This window comes from Canis lupus, chromosome 1, assembly GCF_003254725.2.
Source record: "Canis lupus dingo isolate Sandy chromosome 1, ASM325472v2, whole genome shotgun sequence".
NCBI lineage: Eukaryota > Metazoa > Chordata > Mammalia > Carnivora > Canidae > Canis > Canis lupus.
This window is the reverse complement of record NC_064243.1, coordinates 55,945,342-55,972,044: the sequence shown is the minus strand read 5'-3', so window position 1 is coordinate 55,972,044 and position 26,703 is coordinate 55,945,342. Positions and strand designations below refer to the sequence as shown.

At 48.8% G+C, this 26,703-nt stretch overlaps 1 protein-coding gene across 3 annotated transcripts in view; it reads right to left on the bottom strand.

The window, feature by feature from the left end:
• The window catches only part of SMOC2 (SPARC related modular calcium binding 2), a 160,621-nt gene that overhangs the window by 14,689 nt on the left and 119,229 nt on the right, over positions 1 to 26,703 (bottom strand). For all 3 annotated transcript variants that reach the window (XM_025422792.3, XM_025422790.3, XM_025422791.3), the window contains exon 9: positions 23,418 to 23,500. In XM_025422792.3, coding sequence (XP_025278577.1) covers positions 23,418 to 23,500 — 83 coding nt within the window. The remainder of the gene's footprint in view (positions 1 to 23,417; positions 23,501 to 26,703) is intronic.

Below are 26,703 nucleotides of genomic sequence, written 5' to 3'. Positions count from 1 at the left end.
CTTCAAGTTTGGGCTGCCGGTTGTACGTTTGTTATTTCACATGTATAGGGCACAGACATAGGCAATCGTTTACAACAACAAGAAATAAAATCTCTTTGATATTCATTGCTTAAAACACAAAATCTGGCACAGAGAAGAAGGAAATGTGTAGAGCACCCAACCCACACTGCTGGTGAAGCAAGAGCATTGGAGACACGGAGAGAAGCACAGAGCGGAGAGGCTCTGGAGTCACGGCACCCCGCCAAGTATGAATACTACGCCATTCCCACACACACCGGCCCTCCCCAGGGGCGGACGGAGCCAGAGCGTCTGCAACGGAGCAGAGGGCTGGAGAGCTCAGTAGGAGGGGAGCAGGACCCCAGTCTGCGGGGTGCTGGGAGCCACAGGGAGAAACTCGGGGGGATTTGCAGGTAACACAGTCTGACTTATGGTCTCAGAGTGACCCATGGTCACCATGGTCCAGGGACAAGGTTACTGAGAGGGACGCCAGTGTGGACCGCCAAGGCCTCCAGGGATGACCTCAGAGGGAATCAAGGAGGACACAGCACTCTGGGGTTGGGGGGGTGTGAGCGGGGAGTCCCAGCTGGGGTTAACTCGGGCCTCAACACAGCAAGTATGTAGAGAATGTCCTTTGCAAGACACGGGCCTCTGTTCACTCCTCAAAGCCCACCCTTGCAGAGGGACTCAGGCCTCAGCCACGGAAGGAAGAGAGGGTCCAGCCTGGCACTGGGGTCTGAGCCCTGCTTTGCGATGACACAGGCAAGGGCCCCCTGCCTTCGAGAAGCACATCCTTATTAACGCTTTTGTGAGGCTCACAGATTTCAGAGTCCATACTGGAGACCATCAGTGAGGGTCCACTCTCAGAAAAAAGCCTTTAGGAAAAAAAAAAAACAGGAAATTTTCCAATCTTAAAAACAAAATCTTGATTTTTGTGTCCTGACTCTAGGGTTTCCATCTTTTCTGTATTTACATATTTTATATATTTATTTTCATATTTCCACATTTTCAACATTTTTTCATTATTCGAAACAGAGAAGTTCACAGGCTTGTGTCCATGCTCTGATTAGGTAACAGTAACACACGTCAGGAATCATGGTTGCATGGAAGCCAGTGCCTGTGGGACTCTGCAGTTACTCCCGTGAAGAAGCGCAGGGAGACACCATCCTTGCCACCAAAGGGCTGGCATGTGGAGGCCCTGGGTGTCCCTTGGCCTGTGACGTTCCAGAAATTCTTGCCCTTGATTTTAATTCTCTTTTGGTTAGGTCATCTGAGTCTACAAAGTGCACTAAGAATTTGGAATCGTTGGTAAGTTCATTGTGAATATTTATCCTAAAGACAAGTGTTTATGTTTCCCGAGTCTTCCTACATTTCTTGAGGACAGCGCTATGTCATCACTCGCTCAGTAAGTAGCTATTAACCATATGTTCAGTGCAAAGGAGCTCATAAAACGAGGCATGGGCAAGCACACATGGAGGGTTCTTGATGGCCTGAGCAAGGAGACGCAAGTATTTCCACAGTCATTGCATATTCAGGGGATGGTCCTGCCGCCGGCTGTGGAACAAGAAGTGTCTGCGGACACATGTTGATGTTTCAATGGGGCATGATGTCCAGTAAATGTTTTTACAAAGCATTCGGATTATCATTATTGTCCTTTTGAGGCTTTCCTGATGCAAGGCACGCTATTTTCTCTCCCCAGCATCACTCAGGAGAACAAAACGACTGCTCTCAGTTGAATTTTCTCTTGAGCAAAAATTTGTTTATGTTGCCAAACTGACAACGTGTTTTAGGTGGAGTGTTTTTAAGACCACTAAGAATAACTAACCATCAAATGTTTACTCTCAGAGCATTGGAACCCCTGTGGACTTCAGGAAGCTGTTTGCACCCTCGTGTGCATGTGACCTGACATGGCGCCGCGGCCTCCACTCCGCAGTTCCCTAAAACAGGAGGACAAAGCCTCAGGAGGAAACAGCACGTCTTTGTTCAAAGATAAGGCAACTGAGAAAGGGACGCTCGGAATCACCACGGAGTCAGCGCCCAGCCAGCGTGAAAGCCGACGACACACACCTGCTCACATGCACTCTGGAATCTGTGGCCAGGCCTGTGCGCGTCCACAGATCACTTTCATACCTTACCTTGTGCAAGAGCATCGCTTCCTGTTTTTGAATCTGATCTGTATTAATTCATTGCCACGCCCTCCGCCAATCGATCGCATACACAGGCTGCATTTGTGAGATTATTTCTGAAATATTTCTTGAGGTAACATTACCTGCCTATAGGAGCTAAGCCATGCTTGTGGCCAGAAATATAGTTGAGTTACAAAGGTCCTCAGGTCTACTAGTATGACTATAAACCTAGACGTAACAACAGTGGTTCCGAGCTTCCTCATGGCGCATGGCACCCTGACCGTGCACCTGTGACCCGTCCATCGTGATCAGACAAGATGCCCTCTGCGTGGAGACTGATGTGTCCTTCTGGTGCTACACAACCAGGGCCTGGAACAGGGTGACCCGGGGGTGGGGTGGGGCCGGGCCTTCTCTGCTCCCCGAGCAGGGCGCCATTCTGAGAGGCAGCTGTCCCCTGTCTGGCAGCCTGGCATCCTCCTGGTCCGAGGCTGGCAGGAAGAACAAGCAGCTCGCTCCAGCCCCGCGACAGGACCAAAGGTGCACCTAGTAGATGGTCCAGGGACAAACAGACTCTGTCAGGTGTTCAGCCACATGCTCATCGCTGCTTTCTGTTTTTTTTTTTTTTTTTTTTTAGCAGATGTCATTTAAGGAATGCTTTCCTTTCAAATAGAGAAAACTTTCTTTCACACTGCCAGCATATTTCTTTTTACTTCCACTAGTTCGCTCTGCAATATTACCTCTTCCATAGCCATTGTGAGGAATTCCAGAAAGAACACAGGCTTGACAACAAGACAGACAGCCTATGTATTTTCAAACTGCAACCCCGTGCAAATCCATACTTTACCATCATAGAAAATAAGCTTTCAGTGTATGGTGTGCTCATAAGTTATATTTTATAGCACTGATGACCTTGATGGGGTTGCAAATGGGGTTATGTGTCACTAAACTCTTAATGTGACAAGCAAGCGTTGTCCTTGCAGCCTGTCATGCATGCTGACAGGTGACTCCTGCTGTCTCCTCATTGCTAATGAGCCTATGAGCAGGCCCCATGGAGTCGGCACTGTGATGGGCTCTGCGGCTGGGGCCCCAGGTCAGCATCCTCAGCATCCACAGACTCACTGGGCCTGGGAGCCTGCCCACTGTCTGGCTGGGTCAGACTCGGTCAGCAATGAGCACCCCCTGTGGAAGGAAGGGGACAGCAGGTCTTGCAGAAGCCGGGAGCCACCCGACAGCGACAGCAGCAGAACCGTGCTGACCCACCACGACCTGGAGGAAACAGGCCCAAGGGATATGCCAGGATGACCAATCACCCATCAGTGAGTCTCACCAAAACACAAACCAGAATCACCCAGGTTTTCAGTTCCCCAGATACAGGCGACAATGAGCCCCAAACACAGAAATGAAGTGAGGCCAGAAAGCTGAGGATGTGACAGGGCAAGTAAAGCCTTGTGCTGCTGCTCCAGGGGGACACGTTTCCCAGGAGCTGTGGCTGGCCCATTCGAGTTTGCAGGGACCCCCCCACCCAGGGATCCCATGGAGCAGGGGCCTGGCCACTCCGCCACCTCTGTGGTCTTACAATTAGGGGTGAGACGTTAAGACAAACATGGGGGATGAGAGGTAGAAGCGATACTCTGACCAGCTGAATCAGGAATCTGCCAGAATGTCTACCGATGACACCACAGACAATCTCCCAGTCCCCCTGCCGTCGGCGTCACAGTGTGATAGTGGCCCACATGCACGTGCCACCCATCCATGCCCTGAGCCTGCACTGATCAAACTCACCCACATGTCCTCAGCTGATGTCACAAGAGCCCTGAGGCCTGGGCAGTCTCCCTCGTTCCCTCTGAGCAGACCGGGCCTCAGAAGCAGTAGGCAGGGTGACATCCATCAGGCCAGGGCAGTGGAGGCCCCAAGCCCCTGCCCCAACTGCAGAGCCCATGGCTGTGACCACTATACCCTTCACACAGAATTCCTGTCTGTAACCTGTCCCTGTAACCCCCAAGTCTACACCTCAGAGCATCTGTACACAAACCCCTTAACCGAGGCCCTCCTCCTGGGACTCGCCCTCCCGTCATTTCTGAGTTGTGGGGTTTGCATCCAGAGATGAAGAAATGGATCAGACCCTCTGGGGCACATCTGATACGGTTGCTGAAGTTTTCACATATCAAAAGATTCCCTATATATGCATTCCTCAGTGTCCAAATGATTAGGTGACACAGCAAGTTCCCAAAGCCCGTTTCCCACAGAGAGCTGATGCACAAGGGAAAACTATCCAAAGAAGACAAATGACATCATCCTGACTTATGTTGTCCAAAGAGCAGTGGGAATTGGACTGGCCTGGTTGCTCATCAACACTCTCAGAATAAAGGAGAGAGAGTGAGCTCCTCGTGGTTTGGAGTGACCTCTGTTCCAAGGAGAAAGTGGAACTCAGTGGTCGGCTCCTCCAGGCTTTGCTCTGGGCCATTTCTTCCCATTTCCAGTGAAGATAAAATGGCCTCTCCTCAGGTGATAGAGGTCAGCGACTTGTCACTTGGGGTCAGGGTGTTAGGTGAGTGGACTAGAGTCAATGTCTAGCAAGAGGAACCCAGACCTTGCCTTTAGTGTTCTCATTTTCAAAAAAACCTTTGCGATGGCATGAATGAAGAAAGACACTGATGTGCTCCATATCAAACTTGGAAGTGCACAAAAATGAGGATGGTGGTAATGGGCCAGATAAGAGAATTTTCAAAATCAAGTTTCAAAACAATCATGGTGTCTGGACATTTAGCCGACACCAAAACGAAACATAACAAAGTTGAAGTCTTGCGGTTTGTGCAGGTGCAGGATGTACAATGTTTTACCCAACCGACGATAACGGATTTCAAATCCCTTGCCTTTTAAAATAAAAGGCAAACACCTACAGTCTTATCCACTAGCCAGCAGGGATGAGCCTTCACTTCAGCAAGGAATGAAGGACAAGGACAAGAAACGGGAGATCATCTCTATACTTGGTTTTTGGTTTTGTACTTTTAAAAACACTATTTCACAAATAAATTGTCAAAGCCAGAAGCCATTGACATCTGGCACATTTGCATCATGAAAAATCCATTCTACTGTATATGGCTACAAGTAGTTTTTAGAAATTGATCTGGTTAAGGGAGTACTGGCCATCGGGATGGAATATTAAGGTGAGATATTACTTCTTGAGGGCCTGAGCTAAGTCATTAACTATTAAACCAACTCAACCAACCATTAATCAACCAGGCACCACAAAGTCTCCTGTCATTTCAAGGATTTGGGTGAAGATGTTTTAAGATTCTGGAATGATTATTCTACTTCATATTTAGAAAGCATCCAGTCTGGAGACGCCAAGAAAGGAATGGGGTTCATTCATGATTGTCATGATTCACATTGATCTCTTAACACTGTGTTTGCGATCCAAAATCTATTTTGGTGGCGAGTTAGAGCGGCTCTGTTCTCCTGCTCTGCTGTCATCCTCTCCCACGCCCTAGCCATTATGAGCCTGGCTCAGGAGGCTATGGTCCCAGCACAGGATTTCTGGTAAAGGGCAGAATCTTTGAAGAAAGTCTACATATATGCTCCTCCCTTGGAACCACAATTAATTACTGCAACTAGAAATCCTATCTTCTTTAGAAAAAAAAAAACAAACAAACGTAATAGTATGACAGGATATGAAAACAGAAACCAGGAAACCATATCAATTTCTGTCTTCTTTGAATAAAAGCTCTTCCCAGACACATCCTTAGGTGTAGTAATTATGAGCCTATGTTTATACTTGTGCTTTGCTGCTCAAGGAGCTCACCCTCCTCCCCAAACATGGTGTATCTGCTGCTCTACTCTAGTTTTTCCCACTTTTTTAATAAAAATTTTATTTATTCATTCATGAGAGACAGAGAGGGGGGCGGGCAGAGACATAGGCAGAGGGAGAAGCAGGCTCCATGCAGGGAGTCAGACGCAGGGACTCGATCCTGAGACTCCAGGATCATGCCCTGGGCCGAAGGCGGGTGCCAAACCACTGAGCCACCCAGGGATCCTCTCTTTCCCACTTTTGATAAAGCAGCTTGAAGCTCCTTTTCTCTAGGAATGCTTACTGCCTACTTCCACTGACATTAACCCTCTTCTCCTCTAAATTCCTGTGTCAACAGCAGCCATCTACCCACTGGGACCAAGCTGGTGCCAAACACTTCATCAGGTGCTCCAGGGCTTTATGGGATGGTTTTGCTGGGACAGCTTTGTGTTGAGTTTAGAAAATAAAGGTATGTGTGTTTGGATTCTCTCTACCCTACGAATCTTTGACAAGGAGGAGCTATTGAAGTAAACAGCCTCAGGACATACACTCATGTCCCCGACATGCAGTGTATGCTGACACCTGACCAGTAGGACCCTGAACCATGAGGTTTCCATGCAGGCTAACCACAGGACTGGCTAGACACACAGCGCGTTGTGCTTCCCAAGTCCACCACCACCGAGTCACCTGCCAGTTTCAAGCACATGGGAATACGAGCTTCATGGGTCCATTTCATATCAGGCCACAGAACACGTGAAAACAACTCCTGGGCCTGGTTCATCCATGAACCCCTCTGCCCCATCCATGAGCCTGCACACACGTGTGGCTTCCCACCTCGCAGTGTGTCTGCTTGCCAAAAGGCCTAAGCAATGACCTCCACCTCCTGAGGACTCTCAGACTATGAGCCCATAGTCTCTAGGGCTATGGCATCCAGAGTGTTACACACCAAAGGTGATGTGCCCCAATAGGGGTCCCCTTTTATGGAAACTCTGGCTAAATGACTCATGTATCATAATCCCAACTGGATTAAAATTTCCCAGATAGCAAACATGGGTTTAATAAACTCCTCAGAAACCAGCACGCAGTGGGAGCCCAGGCACCCCAGATGAGCAGATGAGCCTGACACCACTGAAGACCCCATGCACAGAACCCTCTGACGAGCAGAGCCCCGCAGAGCCATGTTTCAGAAGGGGTGGAGGACATCTCCAGACCCCGCCCATCTCAGTTTTCATATGGGAGAAATGAGAAGGCAATGGAAACGTGCCAGAGAAGAGGGGTGCACTGCACCCTGACATCCAGGGTGTGGAGTATGAGTGAGGTCACAGGCTGCGTGCACAGCACCAGGGACCTGTGAGACAGAGTGTCTATTCGCAGAGAAGAAGGTGTGGACGCGGCTGCCTCCACCTCCGCAGGCCACAGCTGAGGGTGGGGACATTTGCAAGACTCACCCTGGGCCCTGGTGATCTGCACCTCATGATAGGCCTGCTTCCCACCCACATCCTCACTGCACTGGGGCCGGAAGCTGGTGCTCTGCTCCTCCCATCTGTCTCCATGGGACTCAGCTCCCTGGATGAAAACCCCAGTGGGCACGCCACACGGGAAAGTGCTGCCAGAGAGCCCGGTAAGAGAGCACAGAAGGTATTGACGACGGACAGACAGTGCCAGTCAGCGTGATCCCACTGAGCACTCGACTTACAGCCTGGTGATCTGACAGTGAACCTTCTGAAAACCCTACTAAATTAACAAACACAGTGAGGAAGTGAGGACTTACGGAAAGGAATATGGTGCGAGGATAATTTATGTTGGATCCACACCACTAGTTTCACATTTTCAGACTTACACTGTTTCTCTAAATTACACACTCAAGTCATTTCTTAATATTGAAGCTGTGTGTGTTTATTATCTCCCTACAGATTTTCCATAGGCTGGTCCCGTAGGCTCTTCTCAACAGATGGTGACAAACCGTTACTGACATGGAGAAGCAGAAATCCAGTTTCATTTTGGAACGAAATGCTTTCACTCAATGCTTCAATGTTTATTTATATTTGTTCAGGGTATATTAATTTAAGGCAGAACTATTTTCTCCAATCCAATATTTTTATTTGGGAGGTAGCCACAGAATGGCTAACTGTACTCCCTGGAGGGTAAATGGATTTTATTGTTCTGTTTCCAAGAACTTTCGGAGGCACTTTGTTTCCTCAATATAACAGTGACAGAGCTCGTGCATGCTCACCCCATGGTCAGGCGGGACACCTCTCAAGTGGCAGCTCATCACAGCCACACCTGCATGTGCGGTGGCCGCCTACTGGATGCCCACGGTGGCCCTCCCCTCGGACTAGGACCACAGCCCTCCAGCCAGAGCCCTGGGTGACCCCGTGCAGCGGCAGAGTGATGCATCAGCTTGGTGGAAATCCATGTCGACCTAACTCCTTGCCTAGATTTGATCACATTGAACAATGATCAGAATCAGCCAATTCTATACTTTGCAGTAAGAAACACACTTCCCTTCTCAACTCTGTGCCCACAGATTGTAATACAACCAACCACATCCAGGTGAAAACTGTCTTTCTTATGGCTTCATGGCAATCTCAACCTGTGCCCTTTACTCTCAAAATGTAATAAACTCAGCAGATGAAGGCTATAGCTTTTGAAAGGATGGTGTGGATGAAAAGTGGTTTGGAATGTGAGTGTTTATCTGCACGTGTTCACTGTGGACTCTGGGGGATGCGCAGCTTGCTAGAGTACATGCTCCCTATGGCAGGACAATCTGATTTCAAATGAATGAGAAGGAAATCAGCACAGAAGAAAAGTAAGAGTGAAGACAGTTGGTGGAACATAGAGTTGGGTAAAATACAGAAGGCACATCGGGTGTGGACAGAGCCGTGTGCCTGACTCCAGAGCCGACACAGAGAGGGAAGATCAACCAGAAGGAAATGCAGTACAAATCAGACCACAGGGAGAGAAGTGCCACTTGCTGATGTCAAAACAGGAGAGCAAGACCCTGTGGCCACCAAACAAGCTGTGTCGTGAGGCTGACCACATACTTGCCGATATCCTGACTGAGGACCACACTTCCAGAGGGTTCAATTTATAAGGGGTTCCCACTGAGCCTACAGCACAAGCCTGAAGATGTGCAACTCCCATCACTATAGCAGACTCGAGGGGTCTGCAGACACACCTCACTGCCTGCCCAACGCTCTTGTACAAATACAGCAAGAACCATGTACATTTCTCTCCTGCACATTTGCTCTGTTCTCTCAGATTTTGATAAATATTGAGCTCCTCCAGATGTTAGGGCCTGGAATGCATCTCTTCTCTGAAGTTAGTTAAATGAGGAACTGTTTGCTTTCAGAATCCCATCAATTAGGAGTCTAACCATAACATACAGTGGATAGAAGAATGTTTTCTACTTACAGAGGTGGCCGGCCAAGGTCCTCAGAAAGCTGCCTGGGGCCCACTCAAGCACACACAACCCGGGGCTGGTCAAGATCCGGAGTCTCTACGACCATATTTCAAGCTGAAAAGAGGCTGTGAGCAGGCATAGCCATGACAACAAGTAGTGAAGACACCGATTCTGAGTGGTGCCACTTCCTGGGGAACCATCCACAATGGTTGTGAGACACACGTGCAGGTCACAGAACAGGGTCGTTTGCTAGGTAAGTTTACTAACTATACCCTATACTATAGGCTAATGTTTAGTTTTAGAATGACTGACCTGTAGTCCTCCTTCGTGGGTGATAATTAGGGAGTAGGGACCATTGCCTTTTATGGACCTGATCGGTGCAGGCTGTTGTAGCATGTTGCAGCCAACAAAGACGAAACCCAAGTGGCCACAGGCACGTTTGTGCAAATGCTAAGGCCAAGTCCTATTAAATGTGTCTATTCTGATTCTTTAATAGAATGTATATAAAAATGCAGCTGTGTCCCAGACTTCCCCAAACTACCTCGAGTAATCTGAGCCGAGCCTGCAGAAATCTCTCACACGTGGCCAATTATTTCTGAAGAGGGAACAGCAGAGGCTAAATGAGAATTCTGATTTTCTAATGCTCCCTCGAGCCCCGAGCTTCAGTGGTCTCTACACCCGGGGTGGACATGGCCAGCCCGGCACCAGCCCCTGACACGGCCCAGAGCAAACATTGTCGAGCTGCTAGGAGCAAGGCAGGTCTGCGCTGGATTGACACCTACTGATCTCACTTAGGCTGGAGGGGATTTTTCCCTCTGGACCCTAGACTTCTTTTCCCAAGCAGCGTAAGGAATGCACCTCTTTAATGGGATGAGGCTTCATCTCCTGGACTCATACTTTGTCTCTGGTAGGGCTATTTGAATGATTTCTCCAATTACTAAAGCCACAGACTGTTGATTTTTACTGTTCTGAGCGAGGTAGCTCTTATCTTAACAAAGCCTGCAGACCATGAAAGCCAGATCGATGTCTTCACTCTAGTGTCCAAGAAGGTATATGACCGGCTATTAAACATGTAAACACAGAATTTACTTCCTCCCCAGAGAGCTCCTTGCCTCCTGCAGTGAGAAAACCCAGAGCTTGTCTGGCTGCCTTCTCTGCACCCATAGACTGGCCTCCCCGGCAGTGGAGCTACAATGGTCGAGCCACAGCTTGCCAAGGGAGGAGTCATACTCATCTGCCCCAGGGTCCAGGGTCATGGAGGGCTCAGCTCTCAGCCAGCCTTTGCTGTGTGTACACCCTCCACGCTCCAAGGGAATGGAAGCTTGCCAGGAGGTGGCACACGAAGCCAAGTGGCAGACTTAAGGCCAACTCCTTGTTTCTACATCTGAGCCTGTGCTATTTATTTTTGACAGGTAAAGAAGAAACAGCAGGAAAAATACAACCACAAAACCAAATGCTGTGATGAAACTAGAAGCCTGATATCACAGACGAGAGCATGAGTCTAGTTCCAGAGGCACCCTCACTGGCTGTGTGACTTTGTGCAAGTCATCTAACCTCTCTGGATCTAAAGGTCCTCACCTCAGAGCAGTGCCTGGACTGGCTGCTGTCCAGGCCAACACTCTGCTCTAGCATCCCATAATCTCTGCTGGGTGGAACCCAAATGGGCATAAGGGAAGTGAATCTCCTGGCCTATCACCCTCCAAGATCATCCTTCCAAAAGTGTGTTCATCATAAGCCAGAGCCAGGGCAAGATCCCAGCCCACCCAAGGATGTGTAGTATTCTTGGTGTCCTGGGAGTCCCAGGTGTCAAGACAAAGCAGAGAGGACTTTGAATTAATGGTGAGAAGACAAGGACTGCACACACAGCTCTACTCTTCATTGGCTCCCTTGACACAGGGTGACCACCTCACTTCTGTTGAACTAGAGGTGAAGTGGCCAATCAGTGCTGTTGCTGTTTTTCTCTAGCAGCAAACCCTACACAGGAGCCCCAGGGAAGAAAAGTAGGAGGACATGGAGGAAGGTTCAAACCATTTATATTGATTTTATTAAATTGAGCCTCACTCATATTGGATTTAGATGGTGATTATAGTGGTGATGGTGGTGGTGGTGGTAGTGATAATAGTGGTGGTGATGATGACAGCAATAATGATGGTAATGATGGTGATAGTGATGATGATGATGACGGTGATGATGGTAAGGTGATGTTGATTACTGCAATAATGATGGTGATGAGGTGATGGGGGGTTGGTGATAGCGATGGCAATGATGATGGTAATGATGGTGGTGGTGATGATGGTAGTGATGGTGATGGTGACAACTGTATTATAGTTTTATTTTGACTCCTTTAATCATAAATCACAGAAGACATTCAATATAGCCCACCTTATCATCTGTGCCATACTATAAAGAACTTAGTTCCAATAAGATTCATGGAAATACGTGTGTGTGTGTGACTCTCACTGGCTTGCACATAAGCTAGAGAGCTCACCATACCCCTGTGGTGAGGTCTCAGTAATACAGATTTGGGATATTTAATGTCATTACAGTCATCTACAATGCACAGATAAAGTGACCTTCTCTCATGGGCCCTCTTCTCAGCTGTAAAGACTGAGAGAATGAATACACATAAAGCTTCTGCACCGACGTCTCTGAATCCTCAATCAATATTCACAAGCACGAATGCTCTTGTGGCTTTTGGTGCTGTTGCTGTTTTGTCTTGGGCACCTCTGACTCCCCATCCACAACTCTGTCAGTGATTTTTTTTAATAAAAAATTAATTATACAAAAATCGTCCAGGATATAATCCAAATTCCATAATAGGACCTGATTTGAATCCTGCCAAACCTCCAGCCTGTTTTCTCCTTTTAGAGTATCACATGGTGACCTTGGTCTGCTTCATGAATCCAGCTTCTCTGGCTTCATATATTTAAGGAATTCTATAGGAATGCCCCAAATGGTAGAGCCAGCAGATAAAGGGCTCACTTAATCCATATTCATTTATGTAAAAATTGAGCTAACTCCCAACCAGATACATATGCTATGAAAATTAAAACCTTGTCTGTAGAGAAGGGCTTCTGAAAACATTGCTCTTCCCAGTGTTTACTAAGGCTGGCTGCCAGGACTCATTCTTGCCCAGAACCTGAGCAGTTCCTGCTTTCTGGGGTTGTCCTTGCTCAGAGGGGAGGGACATGCTCTCATGAGCCCCAGAATAACAGCTTCCACATCCTGAACTTCCTTCTTTATGGACCATGTGTCTTAGGTGCAAAACAATCTGCTTCTTCTGAAAAGCATTTTGTATGTCAGCTACTCCTTTGTGAAGGAAACTGTGTAGAGATGTTGACATCAGGAACAATGCCCTAAAGCAGAGAGGACTTTGAATTAATGGTGAGAAGACAAGGACTGCACACACAGCTCTACTCTTCATTGGCTTCCTTGACACAGGGTGACAGCCTCACTTCTGATGAGTTTTAGAGGTGAAGTGGCCAATCAAAAGTCATGCAGAAGTGGACTTTAGGGCTGGTGCATTCTGGGAAAATAGTATGTGCCAGTAGAATTGGTTCACTTGGCAATAGAAAGTGATGTCAACAAATGACATGCCATGACTAGGAAAAAAAGGGGGAGGGTCACAAGGAACTAAGATATCCACAGGTATCTATTCGTCTGATATCTGTTTTATTCCTTTCTTTGCTTCAAAAATAATTCCTCCATTAGAGAAGTTACAAAGACAAAATTGCTATTCCCTTGTATTTGAATAAACAAATATACCCCGTATAAGTAAAAAGTGATTATTATTTAATAGTACAAAGTGTTAAATAGAATATTGACCTCAACTGGACTCGTAAGAGCTTATCAAATGGTGCTACCAGAAGTGGTGTTTCACAGCAGATGATGTGTGTTTCTCAGATCAGAAATCTAGGACTTCCTGAATCTGAGGAACTTGTGACAACAGTGTCATTCTACGTCAGCCAGATTCTGAGACTTCCGACTCTGAGCAGAGACAGGTGCCCCAGATTCCCCCCCTGGAAACAAGCCATCATACATTCCAAATAAGCAACTTAGTCTAATAAACAAAAGCACAGAGAAAAAAATGGGTTGAGAACCCAATACTCTAAAGCTAATCTGCTGGAGATCACTCTCAGAAGATTCATCTCAGGGATTTCTGAAAGTTGCCTAATGACCAAGGGTCAGTCCATTTATCCTTTTCTGTCAGAGGGAGAACCATTGATCTTTCTGAAGAAATTGTTCTTGATTTGACAAGTCAGGAGAGAGCTAAGAATAAAATGAAATCATCCTATCAGGGAAAATATTCTAGAAGTTTCCATGGCCTGCTGTTATTCATTATAAACGAGGTTTTGAAAGTTTCCTACCATCGTTGGTCATCTGGGAGTGTCCCAGTAGCCCAACACAGAGCGTGTGTATTTGAGCGCTGTGGTCTCGGTTGGTCCACGGAAATTCTTAGAGAACTGAGTTATCCGGAAGAATGCGACTCAATTTCTACCGTCAGCCGTGCCATTTTCATTAGTTGGGTCTGCATTCTACAAGTAATAACCCTGTGCTCTGGCCAATGTCCAGCTTTGGTTGGTTTGTGCCTGTGTGCATTCCCTTGGGGTTTCTGGGAGAGAAGCAATTTTTCACCCTGACTCCCCAGCCCTGCTCGGCATCGGTGCTATGGCATGGCCCAGAGAGACCTGTGTCCAGCAGCACTGCCCGGGGCGTGAGAGGAGGATTCCTGATGTTGGCACAAAACCTGGAACAGGGCTTTTAAGAATGATGCCATGACATTTTCAGTCATTAAGAGGAAATTTTATCATGCACCAATCTCTGTTTCCTTGATTTTCCTAATTGCTTATCCTGTTGCAGTCTTAAGAGCATCAGTTCAGGGACTGCAATCCTGGCTCCCCGAGCACAGGGTCTAAGCATCCCTGCACCCCCAGCCTGCAGCACAGGGCCCTTTGCACCCATAGGCACACCACAAACATTCACTCACAAAGCTCGTGAAGAAGGGGCTTCTCAGTTATAATAAGAATATAAAACAGGGAAGGCACAGCGCAGTTGTGGTGTTCTGATGGGTTCTGGGCTTGGAAACGTGAGGACACGTGAGGACAGTAAGACTCGGGGACGGGCTGGGAAGGAGACAGCGGGTGGAAGGCCCTCTCGTGGCTTCCCTGGTGAAGAGGGATGAGCAGAGCACACGCAGCTCCTCATTCCAGGCCTGCACGCCCAGCACCCCGGGACCTGGCCTCGCCGAGCGTGCAGGCCGTGTGAGAAGCAAGACCGACGGGAGGCACGACGACGGTGCACTCGGGAAGGGTGTGCGGGGAGCCAGGGCCGACGGCCAGCCGCTCCAGGGATGACAAGAGGTGCTGAACACGGCCAACCAAAGCTGCACCTGTCACAGGAGGCAGTCTCCGACCACGGCAGACGCCAAGTTGTACAACGGATGGGTTCCCGGGGAAAAACCTGACCGCACACCCCGGCCCCGAAGCACCTGGACCCTTTCAGAGCCACTGGGGTGGTGGGAGCCGTGCCATGTGCCACATGCCATGAAAATGGGCATGCAAGTGATCCCGTGTCCTGGTGGCGCTTCGATCTGGCCAGGGCACAGGCCAGATACATGCAGATGAGCCACGAGGGACGCCTACAGTAATAAAAGTGAGCTCTAGGCCACTTAACAGTGAATCAGTTATTTTCCAATGTACACCACACTTGGGAGGTTTTTAAAGTGGTGATTTGGGACCAAACTGCTTATCATAGAATAAGAGTTGTTTAACAACAGATTTAACTTACTGAATGGTGTTTGAGAACAGTCTGTCCTCCTCGGTTATTCAAACTGTCTGTGAACGCTTGCTTACACCATTAGTGAATCTGGCTGACGCCTTCTCATGATGACCAGGCATCTAACCTCATTCCCTCTCTCCTCTGCAGAACCACCACTTGCAAAGTAGCAGAGGCCAAACCGATCTGGATTGTACCATACGAGTATCTCGGACAGCACTCCCCTCCCGCCTGAGAGAGTTTATTTAAGATCAGATTTCTTCTCAAAGAACCGTAGATGCGGCAGTGCCGGGGGGGCCAGGCGTCTGCGCGAGCCCCCTGCACCAGGTGAGGCCAACACTGGGGGCTCCGCTGTTTGGCAAATGCCTGCATGTCTTGAAATGAAGATATGTATCATGCTCTTGCATTGGGAAGCAAGAAATCATCTTGGACACTGCATTTTAGAAATTTAAAACTTAAAAAAAAAATTTAAAAAGCTAACCTATCTTTTTAACCATCAATGGGTGTGATTCTTCCTCCTAAATAGTTACATCCCAACCAACCAGGGGAGGGAAACCTGTCCATTTTCTTGGACGAGGAATACCTGAGTGGATTAACTGTATCGGATCCGAGATGGTGTTATCTCTGGTGGCGCGCACAGGTGTGAGAGCAGCCCCTTGCTACATCATTCGTAGGCTTTGAGACCCGTGTGCCTCTTTTCCTGGAGCAGAGGATTAGGTGAGACTCGAATATGGGCTCTCTGAGGGGAGGAGGGGGAAGGCGTGGGTTGGCCCCAATGGCCTCGCCTCCGGGATGTGCGTGCGTGCAGCTTCGGCTTCTTCTGGTAGCAAGGGGCCTGTGTCACCAGCAGCAGCGCTCGGCGGATCAGCCTCTTCCTCGCCCCCCCAGCAGCTGCCGGTGTGGACGGGGGATCCGAGCCCTGCGGGGAGGCCACTTGGAGCCCCAGCCAGGGAAGAAGGCCGCGCAGAGCCCCAGAGACTCAAGACAATGCACCGTGGAAGGGGAGGGGGCGCGTCCAAGCAGTTGTGAGGCTCTGGACAGGAGCAGACGTAGACGTGGCTTCAAATCAAGTTCTCATAAATGTCCACCTGGAAGCACATGAAAGACGTGGTCTCTCTGCCTTCCTGCAGTTTGTAAACTCCATTTTTATGCACAGATTTGCATGCGTAGACCTCTCCACTCGCTCCTGGGCGCAGCCTGGCGCCCAGGAAGCCCCTCCTCATGTTCTGTGGCTCAGCCAAGGAATAGCCTTAACACTCAGCTGTCGAAGTATTAATAAATGGAAAAAGTGCCCAACACCTCCCTGTATGTAACTTCAAATTTCCAGCTGACCTTTATGAGTCTTTCCTCTGCGTGCTAAGACCAAAAAAAAAAAAAAAAAAAAAAGAAGGCTTTGCTCCTTTAACTTGTCTTTATTTGTTCTTGTTTTATTGTGAATGAGTAATTCCCACAATTTTCCACCACGTCTCCTCCAGCTTCTCCTCGTCCTCTTAAAATGGAGAAAAAATATCAACTGAACTAAATAAATATCCTAATAAAAATCTCACAAAGAATTCAGCCAAGTGTAACACAATTAGGACCGTTTAGATCTTGCCTTGCACATGCCTCCTGCCACATCCAGCATCCCATCCGCTGTCCTCGTAAGCAACGGTACAAGCATCCTGCTTTTCACAAGTGTGCGACGCACCCCTTGGCTTTTAGGAAACACCTGCATGAGAAGCTGTTTTCAGGGGCACCTGGGTGGCTCCGTTGGTGAAGCATCTGCCTTTGGCTCGGGTCATGATCTCAGGGTCCTGGGATCAAGTCCCACACGGAGTTCTCTGCTCAGCAGAAGATCTGCTTCTCCCTCTCCCTTTGCCCCTGTGCTCTCTCTCACACTATCTCTGTCGAATAAAAAAAATAAAATCTTAAAAAAAAAAAAAAAGCCATTTTTACTAATGGAAGGTGACCTGCAGAGGGCAAGGTGAGAGAAAGGAGACACCTGCCCTGGTGCCCAGTGTTGGCCTGCAGCAGGCTCGCTAGCCAGCAAGGAGGCAGCGCACACCCAGCACGAGCTCCTGCCCCAGAGGCTACTGCAGCATCTTCACGCTCCAGCCAGGCTGTGTCTGGGCGCCTCTGAGCTTTATCACACATATTTTGTGTGTCCGTTAGAAAACACGTCTAAGGTATCAATCAGAAAAGCCAAAGGCAGGTGAGGTTTTGGGTCTGGGAATGCTCAAAAATATTTCCACATAAATTAATAGTAATAGCTTCCTTATACCATTTGGATTAACAGATTTCACTGGGATGCTCTGCTCTCTGGTAGCAGGCAAAGCTGAACTATATAAAGTCCTCATTTGCCACATGTCCCCGTGTCCGTCGGCGCCTTGCGGGTAATTCCCTGAAACCCATCTGTGAGATGGAACCAGCATCTTGGGATGTCCCTGCAGATGCCATGTCCTGATGATTGCACGCTCTCGACCACCCAACCACCTTGTCCTGAAATTCCTGCCAAGGCTTTAGGATGGAAAATACATGTGTGATTTTAACTGAATTTTTACTCATTGTATCCTCTCCTAAACCCGGATCTAAGGGCCCATTTCTTCATCACACATCCTACAAAATGCAATTTCCTTTTAAAAGTTTAGTATTCCTATTCACCTACAAATTTAATTTCATATTTAATCATCAAGCTCACTGGTCAAAAAACAAAATAAAGAAGCTCAGGTCTCTCTCCCAAGCATTGCTACTCAGTCCCCTGCCACATCCAGAAATGCAAACCCAAATTTTGAGTGGAGTTGATGAGCATGAATCGTTCACAGTAATGCCAGCAGACAGCTCTTTAAGGCAAAACACCATGTTTCCAAGAACGTCTCTCACACACAGTGCTGGCATGCTCACTGCCCATCCCGGCCGGGCCTCTTAGCAGGCAGGTGGCGGGACGCCTGTCTGTGCAGCTGCTGAGCATGGATGGGGCTGGACAGATGAGCCACCATGGGCGCAGAGTGCATGTGGTGACCCTGAGTGAGCCATGGATGCAGGGGTAGAGAGCTTTCATCTAAAAGGAAAGCTTTGTTCCAGCTAAAACTTAGCAGACGCTTGTCTATGACTTTGGTATTTGATACAAAAATCATAGAAGTTGAAGTTTTTAATGGGTGAAATATTGACCTCTTATATCATCTTTGGAAGAGCCTTGAAGGCTGTGAGGCCCACTCTGGAAAAAGGGTAAATTGTGGAGTTCCCGGGGTCCTCAGTACCCGTACAGGTGCTAGGCTCACAGTCCAATTGCCTTTCTGGTCAATGGGGCGCAAGCACATGGCACTGCATTCATTTCAGGTGCATGGAACAGCAAGATCCCCTAGTCCTGCACGGCCCTCACGGCTCACCATGTAAGCGCGTCACCATCTGTCCTCTAAACTGTTACAGGTTTACTGCCGACACTCACTATGCTGTATTTCTCATCCCCGTCACCTATGTATTTGGTACTGGAAGTTGGTGCCTCTCCATCCTTTTATCTACTTTACCCACCCCCACTCACCTCTGCTCTGGTGACCAGACTCTTCTCTGCGCTCAAGTCTGCTTTTCTGTTGGTCTCTTCTTTTCTTTGTCTTGTTTCTTCAATTCCACATATGAGTGAAATCATATGGTATTTGTCATTCTCTATCTCTCTTATTTCACTCAGCATCATAAATATATAAAGAACTTATACAAGTCAACACCAGAGAAACAAATAATATGATTAAAAGTGGGCAAAGGACCTGAACAGACATTTTTCCAAAGAAGACATACAGACAGCCAACAGACACACGGAAAGATGCTCGAGTTTTGGCGAGGATGCAGAGAAAAGGGAACCCTTGTGTACTGCTAGTGGGAATGCAAATGGGTGCAGCCCCTCTGGAGAAGAGGGTGGAGGGTCCTCAAAAAGTTAACAGAACTAAGACCCAGCAATTGCACTACTAGGGATTTACTCAAACAAAATGAAAACACTCAAACACTAATTTGAAAAGATACCTGCACCCCTATTTTATTGCCACATTATCTACAATAGCCAAGACATGGAAGCAGCCTGTGTCCATCCACAGACAAATAGGTGAAGAAGAGGTACGTGTGCATGTGTGCACATGCGTGCACTCAAACACACACACACACACACACACACTGGAATATTACCCAACCATAAAAAGGATGATGTCTTGTCATTTGCAACAAGTGTAGATCTAGAGGGTCTAATTACCTTTTGAAAAATATCTTATGCTATGCTCAGGGCAAGGTAAGGACCATTTTATGCTACTTTAGAAAATCATAATTAAAAAAAATAGAGTAGGACTAAAATATTGCTTGAGGGATGTCTGGGGGCTCAGTGGTTGAGCATCTGCCTTAGGCTCAGGGCGTGATCCCAGAGGCCCAGGATCGAGTCCTTCATTGGGCTCCCTGCATGCAGCCTGCTTCTCCCTCTGCCTGTGTCTCTGCCTCTCTCTCTGTCTCTCATGAATGAATAAATAAATTTTTAAAAAATCTTTAAAAAAATATTACTCGAAAAATGCAGGCAGGGTGCTTTTAAGGTCTCTAATGGAATCCGAGATTCCATTATACCTGCAATCACTGGGGACTTTAAGAAAGGAGATTTTTGTCTCTGTAGACTTGAAAAGACCCTGTATTGTGGCTTCCCCTGCTCTTGGAGGTCTTTGAAGGGAGGGACCCCCATCGCTGGCAGGTGCTACACCTCTGTTCGCCTCTGCTTTACCTGCATCTCGTCCCTGCAGCCGGTGCAGGCATGACCTCTGGGGGTTTCAGGGGGCACGGGGTGGGTCTGTGCATCTCCTCATGCTCGCAGGAGCAAAAGGTATACCTTCTTCCCTTTACCGGGTGGCCAGGACTCAGGGGTCCAGCCAGAATAATGGATTCTATCCATCGGGCCATCCTCCCCCCACGTTACACCCCAGGTATCAGACACTCATACTGCACACCTTCCAATCAGCAAAACCACCTGCTGGGCTAATTCCACAATATCCCTCAGGACAGAGCAGCCAAGAGGCTTTGAGTATGAAAAGAAACATGGCCTAATGTCCTTCATTGACAAGCTCTTTTCAGCATGGGAGTGCCTCCTGCGAGCTCCATGCCAGATGGTGGGGCCCCGGACGGCTCGAGGCCACCTCTTGGAGGACATGAGGGTAAGCAACACCAGCACACAGTCCGTGTACCCCAGATGCCACGTGAACACATACCGTGAACCCTGTCCAGCAGACAGGAGCCCGGGACAGCCTCCCTAAGAAGCTGAGTCCTGGCGGCCACACAAGAATGGGGAGACCCCAAGGGAATGGAAAAACCTGCAGCTCGCCACTGCTCTCCCACAGAGGTGAGAGGCCTTGGGAGGCCTAGAGTCACGGGCAGAGGCTGGACCTCGGGGGGCCCGAGGGGAACACGGGTAGGCTGGACCCCAGGGGCCCAAGGGGCACATGGGCAGGCTGGAGCTTAGAAAGACCTGAGGGAGTCACGGGCAGGCTGGACCCCAGGAGGCCCAAGGCGGGCACGGGCAGGCTGGAGCTTACTAGGACAGAGTGAAACACAGCAAACTTATAGATGGGAAAGGTAGTGCTTCAATGTCTTTGTTCAAAATTCCTACCATCCTGGGAATTTACCTCTGTCAGGACACATGGCAGGTCTTGTAGGGAAACTCATGGAATCAAAAAGCCCAAATCATGACCCCATTCTCAAAGGGGACCTGTTGGGGGGATGCTGATGCCCCCCACAGTAAGACGCTGGCTGTCATCTCGTGAGGGCCGAGCAGTGTCCTAACCACCCCACGGAGGGCGGGCAAGGCATCTGACAGCCAACAAACCCTCCAAACCAGGGGGCCGCTCATGAGACAGGTATCAGCTTGGCTTGGAAAGTAAAGGGCCCTCCCTGGCCGGGACTGAGAAAGCCGCTGAAGATGAAAACTGTACCTTCTAAGAAGAAAACGCTTCGGCCTAAGTGTGGCTTGAGTGTGTGCCCACCGGGCTGCCTTCTCCTCCCCACCACCAACAGTCTCTGTCCTGGACTTGCTTCAAGACCTACTTGTTTCTTTCCTAATAAGGATAACTATCTTCAAAAAATCAAAATGATGAAGTGGTCATGAACGGTACCAAGCTATACCAATTATACGGTTTGCAAAAAGTGGCTTGTGTGCCTGGAGACTCTGGTTTTTATTTAAGGGATGGGAGAGGAGGGGCACCTCGGCAGGGACAGCCGAATAATCCTCCTCCTGCGGGGACTGAGGGGCAGACTCTCCAGCTGGGGTCGTGCCTCCTCACCACGTGTTCCCTGGCCCACCGGACCTCACCTCCGACAGCCCGACCAGCCCACAAGACGCCACTCGTGTTTCTCAACTGGATGAGCAGCCGCTCCCATGAACCGACGACCATTCCCGCCCTTACATCAAGAACTGGGTCTGGTATTTAATGTGTTGGGTCTACCATGTAAAGAGCCTCCCGGCAAGGACACCACCACCAGGAGGAAACAGGATTGTCTCCTGTCATAGCACCTTTTACTAACAAACCGAGAAGCTACTCTGGACGTTAATAAATGGACTGGATGTCACAATGCAAAACTCACAGAGCTTGACTTGGAAGTAATGCAGTTTTGTATTGTCCAAAAAGAAAACGTCAAGAGTGTTGGACCCTTAGCAAAAAATGGACTGTTTGACGTTCATGAGACAGATTAAGACCAGCTACAAACGGCAAACATCATGGAGGGCTCTCCACGCACCTGTTAGATTCATTACTTCCTGTGAAGAAAAATCTCATCCACCAGTGTTAAAGTCTGACTTCAGAGGGAAGAGACTCCAACAGATGATGGAGGGAGAGAACTCCCGTCTGGTCCAAGAACATCAGGGAGCAATTCGGCTTCGCACTGAGCTCCTTCTCAGGGTAAGACATCATGTATACAAACGGTGCTCAACTAGGAATTCGTGTGGTGCTTGTGGTTGCACCTACATGACCTCTCCTTCCCTCTCTCCCCATCCCAAGAGGTGGGAAGGAGAATGGTCCATGAAACACAGAGTACATCGACCACAGAATCACAAAAATCACATCTCCCATAGACCCCATGAGCCTGCATCAAAAGGACATCACAGGAGATCTGGAGCTGGGAGACAGCCCCTCTTGTGAACACCCCAGAAACACTGAAGGCGACGGGTAGAGGCTGCCTTCATCCTGCTCTTCCTCTTCCTCTGTCTTAGCTACTTTCATTCCCAGTGTTGCTGAACGATAGAGACGTGTCTGGGTGATACCCTAGTCATTTCTATCTTTGTTCATAAAGAGGAAAATGTCTTAGAATTTAAAACTCTCTTTATCAAGACTAATGCAAAAAGAGCAAGAGCCACACTTCTCCAAGCGGAATTTATCCGAACTTGGTGTAAGACCAAGATCAAACATGTGCTCTGAGCTAAGGACGTTAGAGAATGATTTTCACGGTCTCTGGGGCATTGGCTAAAAACACACACAATCTGGAGATATTTAAAAGAAAAAAAAAAAAAAGAGAGAGAGAGAGAGGGAACCAAAATGAAATAGTGACTAGCTTTGAAGCATCTTACGGATGCCATCAAATTCACCCCATGATGTCAGAGCTCTGTCTCTAAACTCCTTGATCTCACGAGATGAACCAATTGTGGGAACCTTGCTGGCCGGGCCCCCACGCTCGATGCCGCCACTCTTAATCCCATGTAAATTCCTGGAGGGACATGGGGTCCACCAGAGGCTTTAGGTTTAACTGTTGAAATAATCATTTTTGGTGTATCATAAACACTTATGTGCTTTTTTGATGAAAGACAACATCCATAAAATATTTTCTTATGAACGCACTTTTAATAATTATAAGATTAAACTCACTGCCTCTGTTTAATTTGGAATACTTCTTTGTAATTAAACTCACTTGATACAAAGACTGAGCTCATGTTTTGTTAAAACCTGGACTTCGGCTCCTTGAACTGTTGATTCAATCCAAAAGGAATGCCAGAAAATGACATTTGAATTACTGCTTTCTTTTAGGTAAAGGAATTAAAGGATCCTTTTGGTTTAGAAGATCTGATTTTAGGGGGCGTTGTTTGCTTCTCTGAAATGCTGGCTCTTAGGCTTGGCACCTCCAGGGTAGCGGCCACAGGTGCCACGACCCATGCGTGCCCTGAGCATGCTCCCTGGGGCTCCCGCGCGTGTGCTGAGCTCAGGGCCCTGGGAGGAGGCTCACTGGTCGACCGCCCGAAGGCCCTTGGCCACAGGGAACAGAGAGGGAGACGTTCTTTCTCATCCTAGACCTGCGAACAAGCTCGGAGCTGTGGTGGATGCGCTTCAAGCAATCCTTCCCTTCTACTCACCTTGGAGCTGGCGGCCCTTGTACAGATCCCTGGTTTTGGTTGGGTGAGCCCTGGCTGTGTTGTCACATTTCGGCTGTTCGTACCTACGAGGAGGGCAAGAAAGGGAAACAGGGTGACGCCTGGAAGAGGATGCCTTCTTCCGTTTATCAGGTGCTCCTGCAATGGTGCCCGCCCTCAGCCCGCAGTGTATCAGCTGCAGCGACCTCTTCAGACTTGTGACCTTTTATGACCTTTGTGACAATTTACTATGGTAAGCTTATTCTTCACGGTCAGTAGGAAGGGGCACCCCGCGTAAGGCTTTGCCCGTCCATCACTAGTGGCCACCGAGCACCACCACATCCTCGCCTCCAGGATCTGACGTGGCCCAGAGGAGGAAGGTGGGGGAGAGGAGGGCCAAGTGCCCCTGGGTAAGGGAGGCCAGTGGGTGTGGCCCGGAAAGATGTCTCAGAAGGAACCTCAGAAGTTTAGATTTACCTGTTACTGAAAGACCAACTAAATCTTATTCTGATTTATGAAGCTACAAAAGGTTGTCCCTGTGTTAAAGGAAGGAAAGAAGGAAGGAAGGAAGGAAGGAAGGAAGGAAGGAAGGAAGGAAGGAAGGAAGGATGGATGAAGGGAGGAAGGATGGAAGGAAGGTCCAAAGGATGGAAGGAAGGAAGGAAGGAAGGAAGGAAGGAAGGAAGGAAGGATGAAGGGAGGAAGGATGGAAGGAAGGTCCAAAGGATGGAAGGAAGGAAGGAAGGAAGGAAGGAAGGAAGGAAGGAAGGAAGGAGAAAAGAGAGGAAGGAAAGAAGGAAGAAGGAGGAAAGAAGGAGGAGGAAAGAAGGAAGGGAGGCAGGGAGGAAGGAAGGAAGAAGGGAGGGATGGAGGGAGGGAGGGAGGGAGAGAGGGAGGGAGGGAGGGAGGGAGGAGAAAGTGCTACATGCCGCCCCACATCAAGTGAACAGAAACCGTGGAGAAGTCTGACAGGTGTGTCCTGACATCCACGCACAAGGTGTGGGTGCTGTTCCCCCATGAGAGCTGACGGGACCCAGGGCACCTGTCCCTGACAGGCTTCGGATGCAGGCCGAGGGGAGCAGCTGGTGCAGGTACTCAGCGGCAATTCAGGAATGCCTGTGGTCTGGGCACTTGGTACCACAGACGGAGGGACCTGGATCCCGGGGAGAACCGCCCCCGCGCAGTGGGGACACTGCTGCCCCCAGCCCCTCACGTTGTCTGACAGCAGGGACAATGTGCACCAGAGGGAGGGGCGAGGTGGAACGTTCCGGACTGAAGGCCGGCTGGTTTCCAGAAGTGAACAAGGTTCTGTTGGCTCCTCGCATGGCATTGTACCCCCCCCTTCCCTCCTCACTTCCTAAGAGAGGGACGGGAACTCACATTTACTTCATAGGGATCATTTCCAATTCTTATTTTTCCTTACATTTTGTCTTCCTACCATAGGAAACAAGAGGACAAGAACTGTCTCCCCGAGGGACACACTGGAAGTGTCCTTCCCTGGTGGCCAGTCCCTGCACGGCCTACCTGGAGCAGCGGAGATGCAGCTGAGATGTCAAGCCCCCCCACCCTGAGTGGCCTCTTTGATGCCAGAGAACCTAACATGCACTCCCACAAACCTAACGCATCTTTCTGAAATGATGTTTTTGAAATTAGAGTCCCTCACACTCCGGCAAGTAGTTAAGCCATCACGTTCTCACCAGAAGGCATCAACTCATGTTCTTTTGAAACGTGGTGGGATTCAGTGCAGACAGCAGAGGAAGCAGAGTCACGGGCACATGAGCAGGGCTGCGGGGACCCACTCCCCAACCAGGGCGACCCTCTCCTGCCTGGGGCTGTGACAGGTAGATGGGAGCCCAACATTCACCAAGAGGAAATGTGTGATGCAGCCAGCTCACCGAGGGACCGCTCCTGTTCTCACCTACACGTGCTAACTTTGGAGAACCTTCACCACTGAGGTCTTCATCTCAGGCTCTGGGTCAGTGTCCCTGGGATTGGAGGAGGTTGGAACTTGTACCATGAAATGGGAGCTATGAAAGGACCAGCAGGTGTCCCAGCTCCTGATGGATGAGGACAGGACTCCCAGGGGAAACCCAAGAGCCGGGCCATTCCCGAGGACACCCCGTTTGCAGGAATATCAGAGCGGGTGGCTCAGGGAAGCCACGGGCTACTCCACTGGGTTAGACGCCGAACTGGTAACACGAACTCTGTGTGGAGCCACCCAAGGGCTAGGAGTCCATGCCCCGTCCTTCACGTGGGTGATAAGAGCGGGTCCTTTCTAACCCTCCCTGTGAATCTTTACCTTTGCAGAAACCTGGACACGAGTTACACTGGTCATTCTGGGTTTGTTCCAAATTTGATCTGGGGATGCCTTAAGAATCCCAGCACTATGCTGATATAAAAATGCATATTTAAATGACAGCATTCTGTCTCTAATTTTAAAGAATACTGGGGAATGCCTTACCTTGCAGAAATGGCCATCTCAAGAAATAGGATTAATAAAATAAAATAAAATTTAAAAAAATCCAATAAAAAAAATCCAAACTCAGTGTCAACATCGATCACATTCTTTTCAATAGTGTTGAACTTATTTGTATGAAAAGAAATGAATATCTCTTGACTGCCTGTGTGCCCATCAGTACCAGGCTTCCTGCCAGGGAGAAATGGGGTTTCGTGCTCACGCAGCCACATGCATCCCGGCCACCGAGAGAGACAGGCTCTGGCGTCAGGGGACCTGGGGAGCCCTAGTGGGAGGTGAGAGCAGTTGGAAGTCTAATGGCAGATGGTGAACCTTCACCAGCCAATGTAGCTGCCATCGGCCTGTTCCATGCTTGATCTGCTAGCCCACATCAGCTCTCGTCCTGCTAAACGGTAGCCGGGCTGGAACCTGCCCCTCTCCGACCGGATCCTACTTGACCATGCAGGTGCCTGGGCTCCAGCCCGAAGGGAATCTGCACACTGTGGCCAACATGTCAACTTTGACACAAAAAAGTGAGAGAATCAAGATGGACGTGTGCATCTGGTCCAACTGATGTTTCTACAGATGATCGTGCCAGCTAGCAGCTCCACGTTAGAAGGAAGCTGCCATTGACCCTGGCAGGCAAACAGCATATGTTTGTCGTCCTCAGCACAGCCCACAGCAAAGTCTGTGTGTTTTAATGATCTTGCCTGGCACCAGGAGCAAAAGGGAACTGGCTTATAATGACAATGTGCTTTATATTTATGGCTTCTTTCTGTGTTGGATTTTTAAATTGTTCTTTCCCATCAGTGAATATAAATAGGATAATTGGGG